Raw genomic sequence first — 24920 nt, forward strand, 5'->3', positions numbered from 1 at the left:
ATTTTCAAGCCATGGATGGTGAATAAAGAATCTGTCGATATGGATGGCTAACTGTACTTTACAATGCCTTTTGATTTATACTTCTGAGAAATCATCTATGTAGAGGGAACTTAAGAATTTAGCTCAGGATGGGCAAAGTGTGGTGCTTCTGGCTAGATTGTAATCTGCAGCATACCTCACAAATAGCTATGATGCCTAGGAGCTGATGGGAGTACAATCCCACAACAGATGAAGGTGACACACTTTCTACTCCTGCTGTAGTTTCTGACTTGCCATTTCTCCCTGCTAGTCTCCCAATCAATTTTATCTTTGTCTTGTGTCTTTTTGTAAATTTGCAAGTGACAGGGACTTCTGGCCTTTGTAAGCCCTTTTAGGAGCCTTGTTGTTTACTGAAGAATGGGGCAAAAGAACAGTAATTGCTATGTCCCTTCAATACGACTGACATTTGATTTTGCTGAATCTTTGGACCATAATAAAAAACTGAAGCGATCCTACCATAAGGTTTTATTGGCAAGATTTATTCAGAAGAGGCAAGATTTATTCAGAAGATTTATTCATTGCCTTCCTCAGAGGCAGAGAGGGAGGGAGAGAGAGAGAGACTGTGACTTGTCTAAGGTCGCTCAGGTTTTCATGGCTGACCTATGATTCAGACCATGGTCTCCCAGAGTCCTGCTCCAACACTCAAACCACTGTACAACATTGCCACTCAAGGGGAATATTTTAAATAAATAAAATAATATGTTGAAACTAGGAGATCGAAAATCATTTGTATTGTTTCCAAGAATATATAAAATAATTCTAAAGGGTTTTGAAACATTAAAAATATATGGAAAAGATACCAAAATGATGTGGCGTGTCTAACAATCAACCTAGTTTCCCTAATATAAAAAAACAAAACAAAAAACAAGCTAAACTACTTTCCTTGGGACTGGCACACTTAAATGGAAGAATGTTCAAAACTTTCCTTTCAGCTATACATTTGAATAAAATACATACAGTGGACCCTTCACATTCGCTGGGATTAGGGGTGAAGGATCCCTGTGAATATGGAAAAACCACAGGGGGAAAAAACCACTGTTCTTTTTACCTAAGAGAACACCTCTCTAGGAATCTTCAGGTCCTCCAATGCAACTCTGTGATCAACATCTGCCCAGAATTTGATCACAGAATCATGCTGGAGGACCTACAAATGCCCAGATAAGTGTTTTCTCTAGGAACTTCTAGGTTCTCCTGCACAACTTGATGGTCAGCTTCTGGCAAAGTTGCGTTGGAGGACCTAGATATTCCCAGAGAGAACATATTAATCCAAACCTCACATAATCAAAGCCACAAAAGTCAAAGCTGCAAATGTGGAGTGACAACTGTATACTCAAATCCATAGACATTATTACCTAGGCACTTCATGGACAGAATCTCATTTCAGGCTGGCCCAGCGTCATCAGGGGCTGGCCTGAAGACAGAGTGCCCTCCCTCCATAACTGTCATCTTTCGGCCGTTGAGGGAGAGAACAGGCTGGCCCAGCGTCATCAGGGGCTGGCCTGAAGACAGAGTGCCCTCCCTCCATAACTGTCATCTTTCGGCCGTTGAGGGAGAGAACAGGCTGGCCCAGCGTCATCAGGGGCTGGCCTGAAGACAGAGTGCCCTCCCTCCATAACTGTCATCTTTCGGCCGTTGAGGGAGAGAACAGGCTGGCCCAGCGTCATCAGGGGCTGGCCTGAAGACAGAGTGCCCTCCCTCCATAACTGTCATCTTTCAGCCGTTGAGGGAGAGAACAGGCTGGCCCAGCGTCATCAGGGGCTAGCCTGAAGATACAGTGTATCTTAATTGTAGATTTTTCTTGTACTGTTTTATAATTTTCTTGTACACCGCTATGATCTATTTGGAATAGCGGTTTATAAATAAAACATATTATTATTATTATTATTATTATTATTATTATTATTATTATTAAATTACCCTTCTCCATATATATGGGACCATAACTCCCATGATCTTGATTCAGCATCACATCAGTACAGTACCCAACATTACTGTGGCCTCTTCCATGGCCCTTTGTTTGAGCAAGTGGTGGGGAGCTCATCTCATAGTGCCCCCCAATGCTTGGATGATGGCCATCGACATTCGGGACTAAATAAATGGCAAATAGCAGCAGCTGGGGTGTAACATGAGATTATATATTCTACTAGCCAAAGTAAGCAGTGTAAAATAGGACAGCTGTGCCTGGTTTAATATACTCTTCATTCCAAGGCAGGGCATCTGTACCTTCCACCGCGGTGGAGGAAGTATAATTATCTTTTGTTTAGTGTGTGCTCTACTTATGTTTTTAACTTTTGTTATGTTTTATACAGTTTTTATAAAACATTTTATACATTTTAAGGTAGATTATTTAAATGCTTTAAAATTTTTGATTGTATGTGTGTGTGTGTGTGTGTGTGTGTGTATATATATATATATATATATATATATATATATATCTGTAAGCTGCCTTGGGTCCCTTTTGGGAAGAAAGGCAGCATAGAAATGAAATGAAATAAATAAATAGACAACATTTTTAAACACTGGGCGATGCTTGTAACAGAAGAGGAAAAAGATGAAGATAGTCTCTTAGGTGAATTTTCCCTTTCATGCTGCAAATACCAATGTTCCTCTGGCCTCCTGAGCATAAGCCAGAGCTCTGTGGAGCCATGGCTCTGCCTGGAAAACATCCCACTACCAACCACAGGCACTTGTGGGTGAGGCTGAGAAAGAGCTCCCTTTGAAATGCTGGAGAGCAGCTTCCAGACAGTGTCAACAACACTGAGTAAGGGAGGGAAGATGGTTCCTGACTGACTGTTGAAAGGTATAGATCTGTATTTAGTAACTGCCACCCCACCCAACAAGAATCTACAATGGACCCTCCACTTATGTGGGGGATCTGTTCTGGACCCCTCTGCGAAAGGGAAAAAGTACACATGCTCATGTCCCATTAAAAGTAATGGGGTGCAAGCCTGTGGTGTGGTGCATGCATCTTGTCCCCCCTCCATGCAGCTTCCATGTAGGCTGGAAGCCATGCATGGCATGCCTGTGTATGGTGCAGGTGTGCTATGCAAGGATTCACCTTAGACAATGAGAAAATTGGAATGGCCAAGGAGTTCCCTTACCTTGGTTCAAATGTTGGACCAAAACAGAGAACAGGACAAGATCATAAAGTGTCAAGATATAACACAAAACCTTAAAGGGAGGATAGTCCAAGCCATTGTATTCTCCATCGCTATCTATGGATTTGAGAGCTGGACAGTGAAGAAAGCCAACAGGAAGAAGACAAGCTCATCTGAGATGTGATGCTGGAGAAGAGTGCTGAGGGTACCATTTGTTGCTGTGAACTGCCATTGAGTCAGTCTCAACCCATGGCGACCTCCACTGCTCTGCTTAGTCCCTACAGACCCATACGATGGATGGCCAAGAAAGCAAGCAAATGGGTCCTTGATCAAGCCGGAACTCTCCCTAGAAGCCAAGAAGACTGAGGCTGTCATGAGAAAAACCGAACCGTTAGAGAAGGCAATGGTGCTGGGAAAGGTAGAAGGCAGCAGGAAGGAAGGAAGGAAGACCAGATGCCAGATGTTAGCTTTCATCAGGGAGGCCATGCCTCTGGGCCTGTGGGGCCTGAGCAGAGGGGCTGGGGACAGGGGCTCTTGGTGGCGCCTCCTCAGGGGGACCAGAGGCCCTCCTCAGCACCAAGGAGGGCAAGGCGCCTCAGACTCAGGACACTGAGGGAAATGGGGGGCATGAGCAGATAAAAGGACCCTCAGAGGAATGTCAATGCATGATGCCTTTAGCCATGGCAAAGTGGAGGAGGCTCAAGGGAAAGGAGAGCGAATAGCGCTCATGCAGAGAGGCTTCCATGCTCTGGGCCATGCTCCAAATCATGGAGGACAAAGTGGAATTCCTCTTGGAGGGAAAGGAGGGTCTTGATGTCTTCCTGGTGTTTATACCCTTCCCTTCCCTTCAGCGCTGAGGGCTATCAGGGCCGAGACCTGGCCCCTCTGGGCCCCACAAATGCTGGGCCTGGGAGCAGGGGCTTTGATTGCTGCCCCTCCTGCTGTGAGGAGTGTCTCGGGGGCCCTCCTTGGCCCAGGAGGGTTCCCAGGCGCCCTCCATTTTGAGCTTCCCTTTCCAGGGGGGGGGTGTGTGCTGTTTCCACAGCCCTGCCCTGGAAGGCGCGGCATCGTGGGCGCCGGTCCCGGGGGCCTTGCCCACTGGGGCTGAGGCGCCTCACAGGCAGAGAGCTCAGCAGAGCCCGGAGAAGGCAGGCCTAGGCCTCTATCGGGCCCACAGTCGCCATCGCCCCTTTAAGGGGCCCGGGGGCGGGGCGGGGCCTGGGTCACGTGGGCCGCGGGGGCGGAGTCAGCGCAGGGAAGCGGCGGCGGCGGCGGCGGAGGCAGCAGGGGCTCGTTCTGCCGGACGCGGCTGGCTGGGAGGGTGAGTGGCGGGGCCGGGGCCTAGGGGGCCGGGGCCTAGGTCCCACTCCCGATCCGACTCCGGATTGGGCTCCTGATCTGACTCCGGATGGGGTTCGGGATCTCACTTCGGATCTGAGTCACTCCGGATTAGGTTCAGGGTCTCAGTCCAGATCTGAGACTCCGAATCTCACTCCGGACCTGACTTAAGAACCGGGTTCAGGGTCTGACTCCGAATCAAGCCCCGGATCCGACTCCGGGACCTGCTCCGGGTGTCGCTCCGGACGGGGCTCCCTCCTTCCCTGGCGGCGAGTGTCTGGCTCCGCTGCCGCCTCCGCTCTCCGTGTTTTGCCAGCGCCTTCCGATCGATGGCGGGCGGTTAAAGGGGCGCTGGCGGCTGAGGGATGGAGCGGCCTCCGCGCCCTTCAGGCAGCCAAGGGAGGAGGCAGCCAGGCAGGCAGGGCGAGGCTGCTCCTGGCCCTTGGCCTCTGGGCCCCTTCCTTCCTTCCTCCTCCTCCTCTCGCCCTCGGGGGAGACAGCCTCCCTTCCCAGGATTGTGGGCTTCTCCTGCTTTGAGAGCCAGCCTTTTCTGGGGCTCCGAGGCTTGCTTTGCCTTCTCTAGGCCTCTCCGCGCCAGAGAAAGAAGGAAGGAAGGAAGGAAGGAAGGAAGGAGCCAGGGAGGGAGGGAGAGAGAGCTCTCCTTTCAACAGCCGCAGCCTCCCTGCCTCCCTCCCTCCCTCGGACTGGCGGCAGGGGAAGGAGGGAGATTGGGAAGCCAGACACAGGGGCTTTTAAGCACTTTTCTTTCCATTGGGGTTAGTAATAATAATAATAATAATAATAATAATAATGGATTCTTAAAGAAACCCCTTTGTCCCCATTTGCCTGCCTTTCAAAGAGTGCCCCACTGCAGAGAGAGACTGGGCAGGTGCCCCCCGCCTTTCCTTCACCCTTCCTTCCTTCTATCCTTCCTTCCTTCCTTCCCTCCTTCCTTCCTCCCTCCCTCCCTCTTGCTTCCCCTTCTCCCATCTTCCTGAGTGTCTTTCTTGCCGGGAACCCAGTGACCGAAGGGGCCTGAAGCGGGGCCCAGCCAGAGGCATTGCCTTAGCTCTTAAAAAAGAGACTTCCCTTAAAGACAAAAAGGGATGGAGAGGAAGAAGGCTTTTCCCAAGATGGCTGGACTGAGGAGCATTTGATTTTGTGTTTTGATCTGATGATAAAAGCTAAAAGGCATAGCGGCAGCTGCGGCTGTATGCACTCCATCTAGAGCCCTCCCTTTCTTTCTCCCTCTCAGGGAAAAGGAAGGCACTTTGAAGGGTGTTGCCATCCAGGATCCACCTTCCTCCTTTTTCCCCCTTTTATGTGTTAGAGCAAAATAAAAACCCACCCCCAGCCCTGCTCAAAATGGCTGAGGGCTGCCTGGGTCCTCTGGGAAGGGTGCATTTCAGCAGTCCCCTTTAAGCTGGTGCCTGTCTATCCTCCTCTCCTCCTTTTCCCCTCCCTCCCTCCTCCTCCTCCTCCTCCTCTTCTTTTCCTCCCCCTCTTTTTGCAGGCTGGTTCCAAAAGGAGAAATAGCTTTCATGTCAGAGAGAGAAAACAGAAGCAAAAGGGGCAAAGAAGAAGAAGAAGAGGAGGAGGAGGAGGCGGGGGCCAGGCTCTTCATTATTAGCAGCTGAGAAATTCCTTTCCAGTTTGATCAAGGCAGACTTGTTTCCCTTCCAGGAAGAGCAAAGCAAAACCCATCACTCTCCCAAAAGCCGCCTGGGGAATTTTTGGAGAGGGCTGTTTTGTTTTCCTCTCCTCTCTGATCAAGATAGGAGCAGAGACAGGATTTTGCAAGGACAAAAAGTCCCAGGGTGTATTGGGAGGCAGGCTGCTTCTCTTGGTTGGATGTGTCTCCAGTGGTTTCCACTCTGAGTCCTTACTATTGTTATTTCCCTCTTCTTCTTCTCATTCCTGTTTGTGCGAAAGGAGCAAAGGATGGGAAGGGTCCCTTTGGCCCAGGACTGGAATTTCATCTGAACGATCGACCGTCTTCCTACTGAGATTGCACTGTCCCAAAGCCAGCAAATTATTATCATTATTGCACCATTCTGCTGCATTAGAAGTTAACCGTTTTGTTTCTTTCTTAATTCTTCTTCAATTTGGATTTCATTTTCCGTTTTCCCCCCGTGGTTTAATGATAGACTTGAACTCTGAACTGTGTTAGGGGAGAAAAAGGAACTTGGAAAGGGCTTTTGTGCAGTTTCAGAATATCAAATGTTGGGCAGAAAGTCGTGATCCACTGGCAGCGTTTCAACTTAGAAGCTTCCTATGGCATTTGGACTCATTTCCTTTGGATTTTGTATGGATATTTTCCAGCGCTCGGTAAGTTTTGCTTTTTGGCATCAAAAGTCAAAACTCTATAAAAATTAAAATGGATGGGGTTTAAATATTAGTAACATTCTTGCTTTGACTCTTCAGTACTGATAATTAATTTCATTGCATCTGTTCTTTTGCTGTGCTGGGATTTCTGGAGGGGGAGGTGTTTTGGTTTGAGTTTTGGAGATTAGAGCTGCCTTTAATTTTTCAAAATTGTTTTATTTTTGTTTTGGTTTATTAGCAACTTAGTGGCCTTTCTGTTGCAAACGTGGAAACTCATCACTATCTGCACTGGGAGACCAAAAACTGACTTTTCCAAGAGAGTTTTTTAGACATAAATAAAAACAAAAAGTACGAACCCACATTGGAGTGAGACATGGCTGAAAACTGGAAGAACTGTTTCGAAGAAGAGCTTATATGTCCGATTTGCCTGCATGTCTTTGTGGAACCTGTCCAGCTTCCTTGTAAGCACAATTTCTGTCGGGGATGCATAGGGGAGGCTTGGGCCAAAGAGGCAGGGCTGGTGCGTTGCCCTGAATGCAACCAGGCCTACAACCAGAAACCCAACCTTGAGAAGAACTTAAAGCTGACCAACATTGTGGAGAAGTTCAACTCGCTCAACCTAGAAAAGACTCCCTCCATCTTACACTGTGTCTTCTGCCGCCGTGGGCCACCTTTGCCTGCCCAGAAGATTTGCCTGAGGTGTGAAGCTCCGTGTTGCCAGTCCCACGTTCAGACACACCTGCAGCAGCCCTCCACGGCCCGTGGGCACCTCCTGGTGGAGGCAGATGACATCCGGGCCTGGAGTTGCCCCCAGCACAATGCCTACCGACTGTACCACTGCGAGGCTGAGCAGGTTGCTGTCTGCCAGTTCTGCTGCTACTACAGCGGGGCCCACCAAGGACACTCCGTGTGTGATGTGGAGATCCGGCGCAATGAGATCAGGGTAAGTGGGTTTCGAGCATGGTCTCGGTTCCCTTCCAGGGGCTTTTTTGGCTTTGTGTCTGTAATGTACTGGCATCGTGTTTGGTGGTATATTATAAAAATAAACCAGATCGCTATGCCAGGGGGATCTCTGAAAATGGGGGGTGAAACCTCCATAAAATAAGACACGGCACATGAGTTCAGTGGCCAGATTGGTACAAAGTAAATAAGTGGTGGTGCGGGGAAAGATTTGTTTTCTTGATTGTACATCAAGTGGATTAATATTGGCCCAGCAGCTCTGTTTTAACCTTTAGTTAGTTCTGCCAAGGACAGTTTTATCCTTAAAAGAGAGAGTTTCTCCCTTTGGCACACGTGGAGCCTGTGGTACAACAACAACAAGATGAAGTGTTCCATCCAAAGGTGACCTTTCCTTTTAATTCTCTTTTATGCAAGGCCTACAGAATAGATCTCCCTATTGCTGCCAGTGAGATTTGCTGCGTGTGTGTACAGTGGCACTCCACCTAGGCCAGTGCTGTGCATAGCACATCTTAGGTGTGGTGAAAATGAGGAAGTAAACAAAAGCTGACATGGTTTTTTTTCCCCAGGCCTCATTAGAAATGCATCAGGGGAAATAGGCTCTCACTGAACAGGATGTGATGAGGGAAGGGAGAGGAAAAAGCAGCAGGGATAGATGTGGGGTGGGGGTGGGGTGGATTGTTCCCTTTGAACAGATGTGTGTGCAAAGCGGGGATGGGTTGCGTAGTGGTCTCTCGGAGATTGTTTTGTCCCCCTGTGAAAACAATGGTGTCCCTTCGGTCTTCTAACTCCTCTGCAAACAATTCAGAGAATAGGAGGAAATCGGCTAAAGCTGCAGATAATTTGTATATGGCATGGAGAGATAAGCACAGGCCTACCAGCAAGGAATAAAGTATATGGAGGGATTTTTAGTGGTTAGTTAGCAGTACCTACAATTCTTGTTGACTTCTTGTCCTTCAAGATTACTGATTTGGCTTCTCCTGTGAAGCCTTCCTAAAGGCCTGACCCCTGTGCTGCTTTCAGACAAGAGTGGAGCGGAGAGGAAGCCCAAAGGGCTGGGGGGGAGGTGTTGAGTGCGCTGAAATCTGGTTTCAGGCAGCTTGACTCCCAGGGGTTATGGGAGCAAGGCCTTGATTTGAATGCAACCCTCCTATTGTCAGGCTTGTCAATGTCAAGCCACCATCTTCCTCCCCCCACTCCTTTCCTGTCTCCTTTTCTAGCTAAGCTCCTAGGAAGTGGAAGGAACACACAACATGTCCCTTCTCTCCTTGGCTTCATACTTTGGAGGGAGGTGGGAGGCCATTTCTTCCCAGCTGCCCAGATGGAAAGGGTATTCCAGTGACAGGCTATTCTTTGGTGCTGGAGGAAAGGACTTTCCCTGAAGCAACCCCAACAGCTTGGGCAAACATTTGCCCTAACAATGGAACAGAGTTTGGGGGGGAAGTGCTAGAGAGACCTCTGCTTGCTGCTCGAAGCTATTCAAATGTCTTTGGCCTTTGGATATTAGATTGATATTTGAAATAATGGAAGAGGGGTTTTGGAGATGAGCTCGAGAAGGGAAAGTACTTGCGTGAATGGAAGAATGGGGTAGACAACCGTTGTAAGAATATGTGAAGACTGATTGGAAAGAGATTCTCAGAATCATTTAATGTGCTGTAAATGAGTTGCCCTTCTTCACAGCCCAATTATATTTTTTTAAAGGGAGACAAAAGGGTAGATCCCCTTCAGAAACGCTTCCCTTAAGACATATTTGGGGATGGAGCAAAGTTATAATCTGCACGGGTGATTGTGGAGTCAGGGAGTGGTATTTATTCTGGATTAATATGGAGTTCAAGGGTGTGATCTTGAGTACGTGGTATGACTCAAGCGGCATGAAGGTGTCATAAGGCAGCTGTTCTCCAGAGTCTGGAATTTAGGCCTTTCCCCTTATTTTATTTTAATGATTTTTTTTCCAGCTAGGCCCCTGCCTCCGCTTTCTGATCTGATCCAACTGCCGTGAAATCTGCAAGAAAGCTGCACAAACAGTCCCTCGGATTCCATTCGGGCAGCATTGTGTAGGATAAATATTTAACAACAAATGAACAGCGGTGCCTGTAAAATAGAGGCAACTTCCTGTGTATTCGAATGCTGCCAAAATGAGTCACCATTTAGCCATTAAAATGGGGAGGAGGTTGAGGAAGGGGGTGGAGAAGAGAGAGGAGTCATAAATAAAACTGCTATCTAATTATTTTCCAATTGGACAGCAAGGCCTTTGTGTGGATGGGGTGGGGGCGATCTGGGTAGAAAGAAGAGCTTGTGCGTTTGAACAGGAAGGCTATTTTTTCCTCTCCTGGGTTTTTGGGGGAAGCCAAAGACCTCAGTGGAGCTGCTGGCGGCTCCTCCACCACGCCCACACAGGAAGAAGGAAGATCCAGCTAGGCTATTGGGAACCGAAAAGGGCTGGCTTCTCCCTCCCCTCTTCCTTGCTTTCTATTAATAGGTACCCATAAGGGAAAAGAAGGAGGAATGCTGGGCCAAGCAGAAAAAGATGCCTCCCCCCCAGATTTGGGAGAGGCTTGTGGATGACGTGACTGGTGAACTGAGACTGGCAAATCCCATTGGCAATTCGTTTCAGAGTTCGCTTGGTTTTAATGAGTCAATTTTTAGGAATCTTTAGTTTTGTGTCCACACCCATCTTTTGCTAGAAGTTTACTCTGTATGTGGGAGAATTTTTGTTTTGCCGTAGGCCTCTAATGTGGAAATCTGCAGTCATCTTGACCCATTTTAGAATGCCTCTGCTGTTGGTAGTCAAGCCACATTCTGGGCGAGTTGCTTGAAAGGCCTTACAGTCTCTCCTGTGGGGATTTTCCTGAATAAGCAGCAATAGCCTCAAGCCACTAAAGCAGATGAACTCCATGTCCTTGAATTGGGGAGGGTGACTTTGGGTTGTATTCTTGGTACATTACAGGGTTTTCTCTGCGCTGCTTATTGTGCCGTGTGTGGCCAAGAACCTCTGTTTCTTTTTCCTCTATGAAACGGATCATCATTTAGGGAGCAGGCTGTTTTAACATTGTGGGAGAAGTTATTTTTGATTACAACTCCCAAAGTTCCTGTGCCATTGTGGCCACTGGTCACACTGGAGGAATGTTGAACATTTGTGGTATAACAAAGTAATATTTCCAAACACTGCTTAAAGGCTACAGTAGTTTTCCTCATGTAGGTTTATTTAATCTTAGCTGCCACCACTTACCCAGTGTGTTCCATTTTTCTTTAAGGATGATTTCTCTGCCATCCTTCAGGGATTCTGTAGTTACATCCTGTCCTGCAGAGCCTTGCACGAGTTGGGGTTGGACTAGATTATCATTATGACCTGTCCATCTACCTTGGTGTAGTGGTTTGAGCATTGGGCTATGACTCTTGAGAACAAGGTTCAAATCCCAGCTCAGCCATGGAAACCCACTGGATGACTTTGGGCAAATCACACACTCTCAGTCTCAGAGTAAGTCAAATATAAACATCCCTCGGAACAAATCATGCCAAGAAAACCTCATGATAGGTTTCTCCATAATTGGGAAAGGACTTGAAGGCCCACAACGATAACAGCAATGGCCCCTTTCAGCTTGTATAATTATGATCCTGTTAGCAGTACTCTGAAAGTTAACTTGGAGATGTGCTGGTCCCAATTTTTTTTCCACATCATATGTTCCACAATTAAGTTGAAGTACGGTACACGTAACTAGATTTGCTCATAGTCATTCATTTCCCCTACCCTCCGCTCCCCTCCTTTTGCTTTCCTTTACTGTTGAAATTTCAGCTGTAAGTAAAGTGGGACAGGGACTTGCCTTTTTGTGTATGTTATGTGTTAAGTGCTGCTGGTGATGTGTAAAACTGAATAATAAAACTTGGCTGTATCTGAGGCAGGCTGTGTCTCTTCCTGTTGCTGAGTAATGCTTCTTCACAGTTTTCTTTGGTTACAAGTTAGTACTTCATTAAAGAAGTCTCAGCTTTTCCACATTATCCCTCACAGTCACCTTGACTATATCCTGGAATATTCAGGCCATTGTTTTGAAAGAGCCTTCTCTCTCCCACCCTTCTTTTCAAAAACTCTGTCCACATGCACCTAAGCAGCAGTCTTTAAACCTGTTTCTCTGCAGGGCAGTAGGCAGCGCAGATATTTATTAAGCAGTTTACACCATGCTTTGAAAAGGAAAGGAAGGTTTCAGTCCTAGGAGAAGGAAGGATATGTGTGTGCAAAAATAATGACGTAGGGGTATAGGGATGTTATGAAGAAAAATGAGTGCAAATTTCCCCAGAGTAGTGAGACAAACTAGGGGAAGCTGCACAGAAAGCCTACTGCTTAGCTTTAAAATATGGATTTTTTTTCCTTGTCGGGTTTAGGGATGCAACTTTATTTCTAGCACTGGCATTCTTGCACCATTTTTGCTGGCTTTAGTCTTAATTTTGACAATGTGTGAAGATGTCAGCGGAAGAGGATAGTAAGCATGGCAGAAGATGCAAGACATTTAACTCGGGTGGGAATGCTAAATGTAAACACTAGGATAGTAAAGTGTTGTCAGGCATGCTGAAATGCATCATGGTATTCCTGGGCCTTTGAGTCAACTTTGGGGAGGTTTAAGGAAGCCACTGGTTTGATGAGCAGTGTCCTTGGGGGGAAAATGAGGAATGATCATACTGGTTTGTATGTGTACGAAGTAAGTTATACATTCCTTCAGAAACAACGAGTGGAGATAGGAAAGGACTTCCCTGCTTCAAGGCCAGGGAAATACAAGAGGGAAATTTCATTGGGGGGCTGCTTTACTCTTTATGCCAGGGGTAGGCAACCTGCGGCCCGCGGGCCGGATGCGGCCCGGCGAGGCCTTGGGACCGGCCCCAGCCCGGTCCTGCTGCCGATTGCCGCTGGGGCCTTTGGCGTCTCACGCAAGTGGCATGGTGGGGCAATTGTCTATAGAAGCCTCAGAAACATGCATTTATCTTAACATGTTTTTAAAAATCAGCAAATTTTTTTCGCGTGTCCTCCATTTTTTATTTAAAAAGTGCCCTCCATTTGAAAATTTTGTCCTACATTTGTCCCGGTTTATTTATTTATTTAATTTTTTAAAAATTATTTAATTATTTGTTTTTTTGGCTTCGGCCCCCCAGTTGTCTGAGGGACATCAACTCGGCCCCCGGCTCAAAAGGGTTGCCTACCCCTGCTTTATGCAGTGCTCCAGTCTGCTGCAGTGAGTACATAATACTGAAAAAGGTCTCAGATGCACAGCCTGAATCAGAGCTGATTTGTTTTTCCCATGCATGCTTCCAGAGAATTCCTTTCACACTTAGTAGCAAATAGTGCTATGGGTCTGGTGGAAACAAGATTGAAATATAAGGGCTATTAGTTCTGTAGAGTTATGTTTCAGGTATTGGTTGCTTGCAAATATTAAGAGGTGGTAGTAACAGAATAAAAAGAAGGGTAGAGGGAGAATGGTTAGTGAAAGAATAATGATAACACTACAGTAGGTTATCCTGTTAGTAGAGAGCAGATCTTGTACCTAAAGTCCAAGTTATGATTATTATGCTAAACGAGAAAAAATGTAAGGCTAAAGCCAAACCAAACCTCTTGCAGATAATCTAGTTTCAAGCAGAACTGCAGAGCTTTGATGGTTATGCAGATGTCATTTCAGTTAGTTAAGTTCTTGCCTGTGCTTTATGGGAAAGGTCCTAAGGGCCATCATGGAAACTGTTCAGTGAACCAAAGCTGGATTGTTTTGGTTGCGCAGTGATTTTGGTTATTTTTGTTAGGAGCATGCTGCATGTCATGGCCAACAGTAGCTGGGGTAATTTACACTTGTTTGTATACTTTATGCTAAGATTCCTTTTTAAGTTTACCTTCTCAGGATGTCAGAGACAATAAATTCGAATTCTGAGCATAGCTACTACACTCTGAAAAACAACTTGAATACCAGCTTCGTATTTAGGTCTGATAAGATAGTAAGGCCTGTTACAGACTGCCAAAATAAAGCTGCTTCGGGTCTCTTTGGAGGTATGCTGTTTAAATGATGCATGCACCCTAAGAATCCGGAAGCTGCACCAAAGCTGCACTCCAGTGCTTAGGAATGGAGTGTGGCTTTGGTGCAACCTCCGGACTCTTAGGACCCATGCATCATTTAAATAGCATACCTCCAAAGAGACCCGAAGCAGCTTTATTTTGGCAGTCTGTAACAGGCCTAAGTCTTCTGAACTCTATCAGGTAGCTGGTAGCTAAAGCCTCGTCTCACTGAGAGTAGAAAAAATTGCAAGATTTTTTTGTAATCTTTGAAAATTCAAGAGAATATTTGAATTCCATTGCTGACTTAAATATTCTTGCCACCCTTGACCCAGAAACTCATTTGGTTATCCATGCTAAAATTAAAACCAATATAATCTGCTCACTATGTTGCATATGTAGCTGTTCTTTAGTTTGCATCAGTATGATATTGATTTGTTTGTATTATTCTAAAAATAAGTCATACCAGCTCGTAAATTTTAATTTTTTTCTATTGAAGCTGCACAATTTATAAACAACTATACACTTTTCCTTGTAGTGGATGTGGAACATCTTTGGGCTGATACAATAGTCTACTTCCCTGTTTTTTTAAAAAAATATGGGCACGTACACTTACTCTTAACACGAATAAGGTTATAAGAAATGCTGGTGAAGGAGAAACTTGTTTTGTTTCTGAGTCATTTCTTGCTTGATGACATGCATTGGTATTATTATTGGCCTTAAATGTGTATCTTACTTAGTTTCCTGAGGGAATGGCACTGAGTTTTCCTTACCTTTACCTTAAAAGAAGATTCTAGAAAATGCCACAAATAATCTTCAGTGCTGAACTTTTATATTAATTTCAGCAATTTTGCAACCATTGGAATAAGTCCTCTTAAAAATAAAGAAAAAGATGGTGCCTGTTCTGTGTTCAGCTATACTTGCATAACAAATGCAGCAGAAGTAAACTTATTGTTTTAGTACTGTCAGCATTTAAAGTAATACTCTAGCAACATGTAGTTCTTTTAAAAACTTAATCCTTTAAAGGGAGGAAACCAACAGCTTTAAAACCATATTGTAAGATGGCTTTTAACAGTGATATATTATATGAACAATATTCTCTCCCTTTTTTTCAGCATTCTCTTCAGCAGTGTAAGCATTTTATACACCAGACCTTTTATGTAAAACTACAATATTCCTTGGTTTTCTTACAGGAAGAATGTTCTTTTGCTGCAACAATTCTGTTCTGGCTAAAGGGCAGGAAAGATTTTCTCACTCCAAAATCCCCTGTATTGCATTGGTAGATGTATCTGTTCAGCAGAGGACAAAGCCCATCCCATTATATCTATTGAAGGCGGAAAGGCTATTGTATGCCTTCATTTAAAATACAGAAAAAGGGCATATAGGTTGCCCAAAGCAAATGGATTTTTGCAAGGGAAGAGTGTGAAAGGAGTCACCTTTGGAAAGCAATCTAGGAGTGAATAGCACTGCATGGTAAACAAATGGTGAGGAGGATAAGATGGTAGTTAAAACATATTAAATATCATATATTTGAGAGCCAGTGCAGTGTAGTCATTTGAGCATTGAACCAGAAAGGGTTCAATTCCCTGCTCAGCTATGGAAATCCACTGAATGACATTTAGCAAGTCACATCCTCTCAACCCATGAAAATCCTGTTATATAACAACCATAAGATTGAAATGACTTAAAGGCACACAACAACCAATCATGTATTTAGGCACCACATGATGTTCCATACCCAGGAATATTTGAACAGGGCTGTATTCTCCAGTGAGGGGCTAAATGCTCTAAAGGCACCAGATCCCATCTGATCGTGAAAGCTAAGCAGAGTCAACCCTAGTTAGAACTTGGATGGGATACTGCCAGCGAATACCAGGTGCTGTAGTCCGTATTTCAGAAGAACTGACTGGTAAAACCTGTGTGGCATAGTGGATTGGTGAATTAGTTAATACATTGCTGCTGCTGGGCTCTGGAGACCAGGGTTCGATTCCCTGGTCAACCATGAAACCTACTAGGTGATTTGGGGCAAGTCACATGCTCTCAACCTTGTGCGAAGACAATGGCAAACCTCCTCTGAACAAATCTTGCCAAGAAAATCTCATGATAGGGTCGCCATAAGTCAGAAACAACTTGAAAGCAGACAACAGCAACAACAACTGGTAAAACCACATCTGAGTATTCCTTGCCTAAGAAAACTGTATGAAATTCATCAGCAGTTGACTTGAAGGTGCACACACGCACGCACTGCAGTTCATTGCTCTGGGGATGCTCTTATCTAATTATAATATTGTTGCTTATACTTTGTGTTTTCATTGTCCTGAATTTTTTAAAAATGCAAGATTTTTATTCTATGTTATGTAGTACTTTTATATCATTGTACTTTTATGTTGTATTGTTCATTTTGAATGTGAATGGCTTATGGTCTAAGCATTAATACATTGCTGTTGTTGCTACTACTACTGCTACCTCCCTCACACACATCATCCTCCCCCCATCTGTCTATCTTTGTCTTTCTTTTTGTGGGTGCATGTACCCACATTGTCATGATTATAATCTTGCACATGCAAATATTGTAGAAGTGCAGTTTTCCTTAGGCTGGCCTGTAAAACTGTGTTGCCTGTCTGCTTTCCTGGCCTCCCTCTGCTGCTATGCCTGTCGCTTTAAATGCTAAGCTGCAGGCTTTTTTCCCCACCAGAGCTATTCCAGTCCTGTGTCGCCTTTTCTCCCTTCCTGAAAGAGGGGCTGGAGCCTGCTGTTGGCCTCTGGTCCCTTGGCTTGCAGCTCCTTCGATCTTCCACTGCTCTAGTTGCCAAATGAGTACTGCTGTATACAGTGATTTTTCTCTTCATTGGGCATACTGCCCAAATGCTTTTTTAAAAAATATTTGGAATGACTTACTAGGCCTTGGGTGATCACAGCAAATCTGCCATCACCCACCCAGATTCCTTCCCTCTCTCCCCTCCTCCCTACTACCCCTTTCGCTGGACTCCCTTGACGGATTGGTCTGGACAGCTTCTAAATTCTTCTAAGCTGGGCTTTTGTTTTCATGGAAATTTAGGAGGCAGGAAATTAAATTTATGAGATCGCAGGAAGGACTGGTTCATAGGAATCTTGGAGATTAAGGTCTAGCCATCACAGATACCGATGACCTTCTGGGATATTAGACCAGGGTGGAGTCGACTGTAAGGATGTGATACCAGTATATCTTGGGAATTGTTATCTATAGTGAAAAAAATGGTTTTGCATTTCCTTATGGTTGCGCTATGTCCCCCCCCCCCCCTTCTGCTTTTCACAATTGGATAGCAAAAATTTATATATGGATTCATTTTAACTTGGCTAGCCTTCACAGCTCCATCCCTACATGCTTTAGACTGAGTCACCAAGGGAAAAAAATAAGCAGATGAGGTGCATACTAGGAAGGTGAAGTTTATAACTATAAATATATGGACTTGCATGAAAGAGAGAGATTGCACAGGACCAGGTGACTATGTTTTGTAGGAGTTGACAGAGGAGAAGGCTCTTGCATTGGAGACAAGCATATAATATAGTTGGCTTATCCCAGTAAGGCAGACCTGTGATTATTTTTAAACCTTGAAAGAAATATCATAATTTTGGGGACACAGTTTTGGTTCCCTATTTTTGGGGAGAAAATTGAATATATGAGAGTAAAAGCGAGCACCCTCAGTTGACCTTGTGGGTGAATTCATTTTAACTTGGCTAGCCCATTTGTGCCCATCCTCATCAAGCCATGCTTGAATGGAGAGCAAAACAGAGAGTGGTTGTCTGTTGCCATCACTTAACATTTACTTAGATATGCTTGGTGCTATTTGACAACGTGACAATTTGGCTTTCCCTTTGGAGTAACTTGGGTCCCACTTCGTTGTGAATATCTATGTGTGTTTTCTTAGAGGGGCATGAAAATACCTTTTTGGCAGTGATAAACTTTAGTGCTGTATCAGTCTGACCTTAGGTTGCATCTATACTATTCAATGCAACCGTTGGGAGAGCAAAGGGATGGTGAACCATTCTTTCGCCCTGTACGAATCCTATTGAAAAAGGCCAAAAGCACCTTAATTTAAAAGTCTAATTTCCTCCTCTAAACAGAGGCACTCCATGGCAAAGCTTGACATTCTCTCTGACCTCCCACTAATTAAAAGGGCAGAAGATGCTCCCTCCCCCAGCGGTTTTAACATTGTTCAGAAGGTTCATTCGGGTTTCTACTTTCTCTTTCTCATGGATTGTGCTTTGCTTACAGTCCCTTGTTGAAAAATAATTTCCTGATTTCTCTCTGGGATGTGTGTGTCTGTATGTCTCCCTCCTCACTGGAATTGCTCCTGGGCTGAACCACTTGCAAAGCCTAATTCTGTGCTTTTTGTGTGTGCATTGAAATGAGGCATAAGAGTTCAGGGGCTATCCTCTAGTAAGCACAATTGGGATTGGTTGTGAACAAGAATAAAAGGTGCTTGCTTTCTATGCGCTTTGCTGCTCCTTACTCCTTTATCTACCACCCCTTCAACGTAGCCTGATGACTAGCATAAGTAGGCATTTGGCTTGGATGTTGGAGTGGGAGGAGGGAGGGGTTTTCTCTTGTGAACTGTCTTGCTACTCACTGTCTGATCCTTTATTGTTTCCAGCATCCCTCAATGGTTCCTATACTGAGAGAAAGGCAAGCTATAAATTAAATAAAAAAATAGATTATTCGTAGGTTCAGATGTTATATTAGAAAAGCATGAGCGCTTTGAGCCAAATGAAAGGTATGCCATTTTGTCTTGCAGATGACAGATAATATTTTTGAAGGTTCCCCCACATAGTAAACTTTCATACCAATAAGGCAATTGTTCCAAACCTTTCCCTCTGTAGTAGTTTTCTACATAAGTGCTATCTCTCTCTCTCTCTCTCTCTCTCCTTCTCTCTGATTTACTAAACTTATATGGGAGTATTCAGATATATATATTCTCTTTCCAAAAATGGCAGTCTTATATGCTGTCATCCAGGGTTGGATGGTTTAAACCATGGTTTAAGCCAAATGAGGTTTTTTTTAATCCTGGGTTTTAAAATAATTTATTCATATATATTTTTAAAGACTGACTTTAATCATTTTCAAACCCTCTTGCTGATTGTTTGAATTTAAATATTTTAACTTTTAACTACTATCTACTGTCAGTTGCTTTTTAATCATTTAATTTTGTAGTGCAAGAAATGCCATTCAGAAACAAATCCTATTTAACATAAGCTCAACCAAAACAACTCTGAGAATACGTGTATGTTTTTTTTACCTATAGTCCACATATATTAAGATTTAAATAGGAATAATGAGCAGTAAAAATTGGTCTTTTATTGAAAGATATAAATCATCAAAGCCTAATGACGTTGGATTGTTAATATTAGAAATCATTGAAACATGGTTGATAAATACATAAAGTAATATTTCCTAGTATTAATATAATAAGCATGATTCAAATTATTTCATTAAAACTTCAGTGCAAAAAATGAACAACAACACCTGGTTTAAACAAAAAAAACTCCCAGTTTTTTTTTGGGGGGGGTGTTTTAAAAACTCCCCCCCCCCAAAAAAAACCCCAAAACCAAACCCACCTTGCTACCATCCAGAATTCTGTTCCTTCCTGGTCTAATTACTTTTGCCCCTATATAATGTGGAGTTCAGATTTAGAGTTATAAAGGTGATGAATTCAAACGAAATAAACCTTCACTTTAATTTAGTTAAAGACAGATTTCTAATCCTCATAGCTGCAGTTTCTCTTTTATGTTGCAGAACTTCTTATTTATTTTTAAACTGAAGGATGTCTTTGGATATTTTTTTAAAAAATGTGGAAATGATGGCAATTCAGTGTCTCTTCAGGACACAGTGGACAGAAATAAAAGAAGTAGAAATTATGGGTAAAAAAAAAGAGTGGAGTCAACAATGAAAGTCCTTTCCAAGAAAGGCACAGGGCAGAATTCTGTTCAGAAGTCAGCAGTTTCCCAGAAGGACTGCAGTTTTCTGAGCAGGAAGCCTGAAGAACAAAGGCTTTGGGCAGGCCCGCATAGACAGACACATGGTCCTGGAAGGCAATACACATTCTGTGTATTCTTTCCTAATACATTCAAGAATCTCCATCATCAAAGTGCTCATTCTGATGTAAGGGAGATTTTTCCTTCTGTTGGTCTCAAGAAGGTGAAACAGTTACCTTCTTTTTCAGAGATAAAACACTATCCACAGCTACATAGTAATTAGAACAAACCAGAATACCATCAAAGTGAGTAGCTATACATAATATTAGGTGATTTTTAAAAAGCAGGACATAAGAGAAGAAGCAGTAAAATTCAACGTTTAATCCAGATCTTTAGGCCATGAGAACTACAGTTAGACTCAGCTTGAAGATGGAGATCTCAGACTGAATGAATTGCCATTTGGGTGTTTAGTTATCAGATGACACCAAGCAATGGATCCTGTGACAAAGAATCAATGGCCAGTCTCCATTTCTGAACACACAAAGTCTGACTGCTTCCTACACAGAGATCTGTCTTTCGTTTGGCCAAAATACACAGGTTCCTGAGTTGGCACAAAGCAGAGGAACATAGAATCATGAATGCCTTTTATATAAGCAGTGTTAGAGACTTAGGCGGGTTACACACCGCCATGAAAGTACGCGCAGAGCGCGTACTAGGGTTAGGGAGGTGCGGTGCTTCCGCACCTCCCTAAACCTAATACACGCTCTGCGCGTAAAAAATGACGGGGCCGTTCCAGATGGCCGCCGCCATGAGGACGTCATGGCCGTGCCGCCTCTATACGGGGCGGCGCGGACATGACGTCCTCGCTCCGCGCCAGGGCGCCTAGTGCGCCCTTAGCGTGAACCAGGAAGGAGCTCCATTTAGGAGCTCCTTCCTAGTTTGTGGCGCCGCTTTGCGTCGCTGGGCGCAGCCTTCAGACGGCTGCGCCCAGCGAAGCAAGGGAGAAAGGGGCCAAGCGGCCCCTTTCTCCCCCTCCCTGCCGCTGCAGGGTGTCCTTGGGGCTTGAAGCCCCAAGGACACCACTTTTCAGGCTGCGGGGAAGCAGCGTTTTGCCGCTTCCCCGCAGCCTGAAAAGCGGCGGATCGGGGCCTCAGCGGCTGCCATTCTAGCCACTGAGGCCCCGATACACCGGGGAAAGGGGCGGGTACAGCCCGCCCCAGATAGGCAGTCTGTAACCCGCCTTAGTTTTTAGGTAAAATTATAAGGAGGGTCTTCATTAAATACTGCTCATTTTCATTTATAAGATTGGCTGAGAAAAATCTTGGGCTGAGTTCCGTGTGGTAGGAAAACTGTCCTTTTAAAAATTAATTTGGTTTCTTTTCATTGTGTGGATTCCAAAACGTTCAACTGCCTATAGCATCTGTAGCAGATGCTATATTAACTTGGAATATCCTTTCCATACCCTTCCTCCAAGAATGTTGTATTTTCTACCTTGGAAGGGATGGCCATCAATACTCTGGATCCCATAATGTATCTTAATAAATAATGTGTTTTCAGCTCCAATTCTGTACTGTTCTTACTGCTAATCTTTTTCAAAACTCTCATAGGTTTTAAATGATGGTCATTCATTGACCTGCAGAATTTTTTGCTATAGAATTTAGCCTTGCTGCTCTCGTCAACTGTCTTTCATCAGCCATTATTTCCCAAAATGGGCTTCTGTTTAAAAATAGCCTGCTACATTCTACAAAACTAAATTTTGTTTGTAACCTTTATGGTATGAAGGAAACTATTGAAACTATCATAATTTGCAAGATTTGGTAACACTAGAATTATGAAATGCCAGTGGCTAAAAATTGATATGTTTGTTACTCTTTAGGCCTCCCATGATGAGCAAAACTGGTGAAAAGGAGGCAGTGATCCTACTGTTTCTGAGGATTACTTCCAATTGACAGTACTTTGCTAATCTTGGGGAAATGTGTGTACCTTTGCTTCATAGTGTTACAGTGATAGCTAAGGAATGAACTCTGACCAAGAAGTACAGGGTTCAGATCTCAAACCATGATCTCAGTAGACAGAGTCATTCTCTTCCTCATTCTCTTGCCTTACGTGATATGGAGATGATTGTATTAATTGCCCTAACAGATTGGATGTGAAGTTTATTGAAATACAGCATAGAAAGCACTTAAAATGCTCTGGCATTCCAGCACAGCTATGGAAAGGCAGGCACAATAGTTTTGAACAAGATAAATTACCTTCAGATTTTTGCATGTATTTTTTCCATTGTAATCCTTTCCCTGTGTTTTGAATGACACATTTCAAACTACAGTCCCCATAAGACCCAACCAGCATGGCTTGTGATAGGTATCATGGGAGTTTTCATCCAAAACCTCTAGTGGACATCTCCAGATTTTATCCCCATGTTCTCTATATCACTCCATGCTGTTCTTCATTGTTGGCCTGTCACTTCATGGCTTAGGCCTGAGACAGATGGGTGAGAAGCAGCGTGCCTATGCTGATTCTAGGGTTCTGGAGCGTGCAGCAACTGCACGCTCCGGAACCCTAGAATGTGCTGCTGCTGCCATCATGCCGGGCTCCTGTCCATAGGGGGCATGCATGCATGATGCAAACGTGGCACAGCGTCCACACTTCCGGCTGCTACGCTTGCATCATGGATGCATCACAGTGTGCCAATGGCACACTGATGACATTGGCTGCACACACCAAGAAGAACTTGGTTTTTCCAGGTTCTTTTTGATCAGGAGGGACACCATGTGATTTGGCTGCTGTGGCGTCCCTCTGAAGAAAAACTGGGTGCCTCCAGCCCACCCCTTTCAGGTGGCCTGGAGAGCCCCTTAGTCTTCTGAGACAAGGTCTTAATAAGGTTATATTCTATTGCCACAGTGAGATATTGGTTGAATGGACACTATAGCACATCATGACCTAAATTGGCGTGGCTTGGGAAGAACTGCAGGTAGAACATTAAACCTATTGGGGTTGGGGTGGTCTGAGCTCCTAACTTGGAAGTTTGTATATACAGTTGTTTGCCTCAGTTTAAGTTTGATCCATCAACTTAGATTTTGTTGGTCTAAGTTTGCTTACAAGCAAGCAGGCATATGCTGGATAAATGAAAGGCTTTCATAAGTAGAATTCTAATGTTGAGAGGAGTGAACAGTTTAGAAATAGCCTTTTAAAAAGTGATTTATCCTCTGGAGTCTGTTTTGGGTGCTTCAAAATGGGTTATACAGGTGACCCCTCCATTTCCATGGATTCTACATCCACAGAAGCAACCATTCATGGCTTGATTTTTTTTTTAAATCCAAAAAGCAAATCTTGATATTGCCATTTTAAATAAGGGAAACCATTTTACTACACCACTGTATAAAACCGGACTTGGACGTCCCCAGTTTTGTTGGTATCCGCGGAGGGGAGTGTCTTGGAACCAAACCCCAGCATATACTAAGGGCTCACTGTATATTAAAGCCAGCAGTATACAGATTACATAACAAAAATTGATCAGAATCTGCCTTGAAGAACAATATACTTTCTGAAGCATCCCAGAATTTTTTTGCCTTCGAAGGATGAGGTGGCTGTATGTCCCCCCTCCAGCAGACTTTAAGGCCTAGCCCAATAGTAAAACAGAGATAACCTCAGGCACACACAGTGTGATTTCATTTACTTAAGCCATTTGTTATTTTCTTTGCCTTCAGATGCTGCTTCATGCTCTGACTATCATACTTCCTATCAATGTCCAGTGCAGCCTATAAAAGGGAGAATTCATAGGCCTAGTTCATAGTTAGTTCAGCAGAATAATTATAACTGTATTCGATGTCATATAAGACTTAAGAATAAAGGTTCGGTAAGAGATGCTTAATTCTACTACTGGATATACTAACACCCCCAAAAGAAATGGATCTCATTTGCCATCCCTCCACAGGACTCAGTAAAAATGTAATGGTCTTTCTTTAAAGACTGATGGGTGATAAGTCCCACTTTCAAGAGTTATGCGCAAAACTCTGGTGTGTAGAGTTCATAGGATTCCCTCCATTAAAACTCTGTAATGTTCACAAGGCAGAGCCTTGATATTAGGGACCATGACTTTTTGTCTACATCCAAAGACACATTACCACTAGATTTAAATGACAGGGAGGTTACTTCTATAGCTGGCATGTACTTTAAGAAGGATATACATGCCATCTTCATTCCATGCTGAAAATGCTGTGAGACATGAACCCTATTGCCGAAAGACCCCAATTCCCACAGTAGCCATGAGAGAATTGAGCAATTTGGTGGTATGACTAGATGCAAAGACTACTTACTTTCACATACCGGGTAATTATATTTGAGTTTTGTTTGGATTATTAATTTTAGAAGAATCCTCAATTTTACATACTGCTGGTAACCCTGATAGCTCTGCTTGATTGAGCTTGGGAACACGCATTTATCCATATCTTGATAACCTATTCCAGTGGTTCCCATCCTTTGGTTCTCCATTTGTTTTGGACTTCAGCTCCCAGAAGCCCCAGCCAACACTCAGAAATTATGGGAGTTGCAGTCCAAATCATCTGGAAGATCAAAGGTTGGGAACCACTGGCCTAGTCATTCAGGACTGAAGAGCCATCCAAAATCCGTCCCTAACTGTGACTCACTTGATGTCTGACTTTCCTGATCAGCTGAAGAAGAGTAATCTGAAATCAGTCCATTTCCTACAGCATCTTCTGGCAATACTGGATTTGTTGAGGCACATTACTTCTCTCTCTAGACAGTTTTGTTTCTAATCAAGTGCAAAAGAGGGTATTCCAGATAAAGATGCCTTCTGGGTCTCAAGGATCAGTGCTCTTGTACAAAAATCCACACCCAAATTTCCCCTCAAGCATTATTTTTCCACAACCAAATTTACTGGGGCAAGGAAATGTTGGTATTGTTAGATAATTAAAAGTTAGAAAACTTGCTGATCTGCTATAAACCACCCAGTAAGTCCTGTTCTCTCGTTTGTCCACCCCCAAGTATACTGTGACATTCCTAAAAGAACCATATCCAGTTAGTTTTTGTGTTAATCATTCTAGATGCAACCCAGAACCCGCTATTTCATTTCAAAGGCCCATGCACTTGTTAATTTCCAGGGAGAAGATATTAGATCCCTCCATTTGCCTCAAAATTACAAGTAAACTGACCTGTATATAACACAGTTA

The 24920-nt window shown here is 44.0% G+C and overlaps 1 protein-coding gene across 3 annotated transcripts in view; it reads left to right on the forward strand.

Moving 5' to 3' along the window:
* The first annotated feature begins 4410 nt into the window (after positions 1-4410).
* Positions 4411-24920, forward strand: part of TRIM8 (tripartite motif containing 8) — a 72688-nt gene continuing 52178 nt past the window's right edge. The window contains exons 1-3 of one of the 3 annotated variants that reach the window (XM_089509761.1): positions 4411-4458; positions 6408-6803; positions 7039-7743. In XM_089509761.1, the coding sequence (XP_089365887.1) occupies positions 7174-7743 (570 nt within the window). In that variant the 5' untranslated portion in view covers positions 4411-4458; positions 6408-6803; positions 7039-7173. Of the gene's footprint in view, positions 4459-5233; positions 5252-5275; positions 6804-7038; positions 7744-24920 lie in introns of those variants that run through there. The other 2 variants (XM_089509762.1, XM_089509760.1) reach the window with 2 other exon arrangements.

Source organism: Sceloporus occidentalis, unplaced genomic scaffold (genome assembly GCF_023333645.1).
Source record: "Sceloporus occidentalis isolate IW3139 unplaced genomic scaffold, rSceOcc1.0.p SCAF_2, whole genome shotgun sequence".
In the NCBI taxonomy this organism is placed as follows: domain Eukaryota; kingdom Metazoa; phylum Chordata; class Lepidosauria; order Squamata; family Phrynosomatidae; genus Sceloporus; species Sceloporus occidentalis.